Here is a 4,583-nt window from a genome sequence, read left to right as displayed (position 1 = left end):
GGCACAGAAATCGAAACAACCTCCGAATATGACGGCTGGTTACAGCAACCAGCAATAATATCAAAATCATACTGCTTATTAAACTACATCATAGGGGAGGCAAAAAAACAGACCCAACAATCGTAATAATAATCAAAAGCATAGCGTGAGGGTAGTGGAGGTGACCGATAACTGCCCACTCACTGTAACCGATGCGTCACACCAAAACAGCCATAATCTGCTCTCCTTTGCTGGCTGTGAGAGCTTGTAATGAGAGCACAATCCATACACAAGGCGCAAATCTAAAAACGCTAAGGTACATTAATGGAGTTAACATTAAGGATGAATGATTGAACATACCTATGAAGTGTCAACAAACCGATTGTACGGATAACTAAATCCTGTAAACAAGGGCCGGCCGGAGTGGCCGAGCGGTTCTAGGCGCTACAGTCTGGGACCGCGCGACTGCTACGGTCGCAGGTTCGAATCCTGCTTCAGGCATGGATGTGTGTGATGTCCTTAGGTTAGTTAGGTTTAAGTAGTTCTAAGTTCTAGGGGACTGATGACCACAGCTGTTGAGTCCCATAGTGCTCAGAGCCATTTGAACCATTTTTCTCGTAAACAAGGGTAAGCGAGTCGTATTGACAATGTCACGCACACAAGAAAACCACATCAAATACTGCCGAAGCTTTCGAGTAAATTAGGAAAGTTTACAAAAAATGGTTCAAATGGCTCTGAGCACTATGGGACTCAACAGCTGTGGTCATCAGTCCCCTAGAACTTAGAACTACTGAAACCTAACTAACCTAAGGACATCACACACATCCATGCCCGAGGCAGGATTCGAACCTGCGACCGTAGCAGTCGCGCGGTTCTGGACTGCGCGCCTAGAACCGCGAGACCACCGCGGCTGGTGGAAAGTTTACAGGTTATCCATTCAAACGTATTATTATGTGAACCAAAATAATAATACAATGTATTTATAAATGATAACACCGAAGAAAAAAGGGAAATCATACATAGTAAAGTGTTGATATTGGAATATTCGTCTGCTGTACAACAAAAGGAACTGACTCAATTGCTAATACAATGTGAGAGTGTGCCCTCGGAGATGCCGGGTACTACAAGGGGTATACCTACAACATGGAAGTAGTGCCTCATAGTACGTCGTTTTGCCATGCTAACTACACCGTTCCATAGTCCAAAAAGGAGGCGGGAATCAAAGAACTGTACACGCATACAGATTAAAAAAGATTTTTTCAGTATAACAGTACCTAAATTTGTAAATACTAGTTTAAATTTGTGATGTATTTTTTCCTAGTGTGAAGACAGAATATTTTAATACTTGTATGTAGAGAAAACCATGTATTAAAAGTTACTTTATGCGAGAATTTATACCAAGTGCAAAGCACTACTGCTATTGACATCATTTAAGATGTGCAAAAATGTGACGTATGACATAAGTTTGTGTATATACTAAAGACTTAGTCAAGCGTAAATGGCAACACAAAATGTTGAAAGAATTTGAATTTGAATTTTTCATTAGTGTCTAGAAAAAGTGTTATTTCTTGTTGGTGTTGAATGATGTAGATATAAATAGTGTATATTATGCCCTTAGGATACATGTTGAAAACATGGGCGACGTGTGAGCACTGATTTTAAAGGCGAACATGAGAGTAGGGTGCGCTGACGCCAAAGATACCTCACGTGTCGTGTGTGCAGGAAATTAAGCATTTAACAGTCCGTTGACTGCCTTTGGCTCCAGTTCATAATACGGCTTAGAAAATAAAGAAATTGGACCGGTAATAATAAATGTAGAGAGAACACTGTAAGACGAAATCATAAGGTTAGTCAAGTCTATTTGATGTGTATGTTTAAGTTGTGTAAATGTTCGTCCTATAATATATCTAATTTGACGGTGGTTGAGTAACACAGCAGTCATGTGACCAAGATTTTAAAAAGGCAAGCAAGCCAAAGCTCGAGGTTCTTAGCCAGTGTGCTGTTGTATTGGTACGGCGTTTTGAACATATTTTTGCGACGACACAGCTTTTCGGGTTTGATGTACATTACGTTACAAATATTTCGGTGTCCACCAGTCTGTGACTCAGAATGCGTTGGATCTCATAATGTTAGCGAACTATGTCACAGCCCGCTTATCAGCAATTCAATAATCTCCGACTGTAGTAAATCTGTCACTGTTCAAAGATTGCCGGCCGGTGTGGCAGAGCGGTTCTAGGCGCTTCAGTCTGGAACCGCGCGACCGCTACGGTCGCAGGTTCGAATCCTGCCTCGGGCATGGATGTGTGTGATGTCCTTAGGTTAGTTAGGTTTAAGTAGTTCTAAGTTCTAGGGGACTCATGACACGGATGTTGAGTCCCATAGTGCTCAGAGCCATTTGTTTAAAGATTTATATGTAGCTATGGAAATTTGAGATTTTCGTTGCAGATTTTAGTAATTTGTTGCTTCGCTACGAACATTTAGTCCACACTCAATACTACCTGCAAATGCACTGCTTAATTGTTCTGTGCAGTCTTCACTTAGTATTGCATCGAGTCACCTATCAATATATGTCCGGCATTGGAATATACATTTATCTGTGTTTATTTTGAGAGAATATGTGGCCAAAGATTATGTCATTGGTTATAGCCCACATCATAATACTACTGAATTATTTCTTAGTGTTTACACGATAATGGTTATTAGCCATTTGTAATTTATATAGTTGTTTCGCTAATGTACATACGCTTCGAAAGTGGTCCACACGTCTACATTGGCTTAAAGCGACAGTGCATGATCGAATCCCTTTTGATCAAGAAAGACCACAAAAAATTTAAAAAAAATTATAAAATATAAGCTCTTGTTCTTACCCTCTGATGGTTTGGTAGCAACTAATTGATATAATCTGCGGAATAAGCAAATTTTTTTTGCCAAACCCGTAGTCGACTATCAGCTTTCTCAAAATGCATGTTAAGCAACATTAATGTACCCATTTCTGTTTTTCTAACATTAGTATGTCGTATATTATTAACAAATTAGAGGTAGTAATAACAAAAATATACTTTATTTTGAACAGCACATTACTGACAATCGTACAGTTTAACAAAATAGACGACAGAATATGCGAAATAAATTTCTAAAACAGGATAAGAGTTAAGTTTCCTAAAAAAGATACATTCTCTAGCAGTAGGTGTTTGGTAATACAGAGATGAAGAAGCACTCTTTAAAATTTATAATCAAACAACTGAAACTAGATAAAACTTACATTTTTGAGTGATATAATTACATTTAAGACAGTTAAATTTCTGAAAGTGTATGTGAACATCAGACACATCGTTATTCTAAGACGCCCCAGGAAATTCTTAATATATCACATAGTAAATTGACAACAGCAGCTGTAAGTATTGTAAGGAAATTGTTACCACATTTGTATCGACATTAAGAAACATCATATGATCAATGGTAGATATTGCTTAGTTGTCAAGGATGTGTGACTTCTTCTGAAGAGAGTTGGCAGAATGAATACAAGCCGTCAGATTACGTGTCTGGTGTTCTCTGTGGTGCAGCTTGCTTATGAAAATTCTTTCAGATGGCGCTCGTAATGCTCGAAATAGGTGCTGTCGGGGTCATACTTGGCCTTCAGCTTCTCAAACACGTCCTTTTTGTTATCTTTTATGAACTTGACAACCTTATCGACTCTCGCTTTCTGCTTATCACTGCATTTCGAACACTCAGTCTGTAAGGCATCCGGAATGACTCCCTTTAGTTCCTTACCATCTGGGGTGCATCGTTCGTCACCATCGTCCAGCAGGCAGTCCATGTAATTGTTGAAGAGCCGGTCGTTGTTGAGGATCTCGTCCAGGTCGACATTGTCGTACTTGGTGGAGTACTTCCCTTCGCCGGCGGAAGTCAGTGGCGCCACAGTGGCGACCACCAGAATGAGTAGAGGAGCGAAGGCCTTCCACATCTCTGCCGGTAGCTGTGAGGGAGCCTGGGTAGGAAGAGCACAAGGGGACTGCAGAAGTCAACTGCCGGCCTGAGGGGTTCTGCTCCCTTATAAAGGTAGCCGGAGGTGGGTGTAGACACCTCAGTTTCACCTGCTGGCCGAGTTAGCAGGGCCACTCCCGTAATCTTCGTGCATCACATCGCAAAGGAAGACCTTGAGGTGTAGTAGCGTGGCGTTCCCACTGATGAACAGGTATCGTAGTCCTCTATCTCCCCAGCACTTTCCTGTCTGCGGGAGTTAATTGGCCTCTCACAAGTACTGTTTCGATTGTTACGTATTAGACTTTTATAACATACATCTAGAGCTAACGAATTGGTATGTCAGTGAAGTCGTATTCAGAAGACGCGAAATTCCAATTCTTGTCGAGCGATGTCTGATAACGGCATTTTGTGGTGTCCACAAAGAATTATAAACGAACATCAGTGTTTATAGAATAGATTTACTGCTTCGGTCGCTTACTTTCCCTGTATTTATCCTGCCACTATCCTACGCAACTTAATGAGCTAAATGGAAACTTATAGCTGCAAAACAATATTTTCTTTAACTTCAGTAACGTACGAATGCTAAGCAGATAGCTAGATGAAATTTTTGTGAGAAATGA

At 40.5% G+C, this 4,583-nt stretch overlaps 1 protein-coding gene across 1 annotated transcript; it reads right to left on the bottom strand.

Annotated features, from left to right (window-relative positions):
* Window positions 1-3,428: 3,428 nt before the first annotated feature.
* Window positions 3,429-3,990, bottom strand: LOC126234616 (ejaculatory bulb-specific protein 3-like). Its single transcript, XM_049943346.1, has one exon. The coding sequence runs from the start codon at window positions 3,941-3,943 to the stop codon at window positions 3,548-3,550; it is 396 nt and encodes a 131-aa protein (XP_049799303.1). The 5' UTR covers window positions 3,944-3,990; the 3' UTR covers window positions 3,429-3,547.
* Between the last annotated feature and the right edge of the window lie 593 nt (window positions 3,991-4,583).

Source organism: Schistocerca nitens, chromosome 1 (assembly GCF_023898315.1).
Source record: "Schistocerca nitens isolate TAMUIC-IGC-003100 chromosome 1, iqSchNite1.1, whole genome shotgun sequence".
Classification (NCBI taxonomy): Eukaryota; Metazoa; Arthropoda; class Insecta; order Orthoptera; family Acrididae; genus Schistocerca; species Schistocerca nitens.
This window is presented reverse-complemented; position numbering and strand designations above follow the sequence as displayed.

What these genes read in the sequence shown, in the direction of transcription:
- LOC126234616 (XM_049943346.1), bottom strand. Translation starts at nt 3,943, where the DNA reads ATGTGGAAGGCCTTCGCTCCTCTACTCATTCTGGTGGTCGCCACTGTG.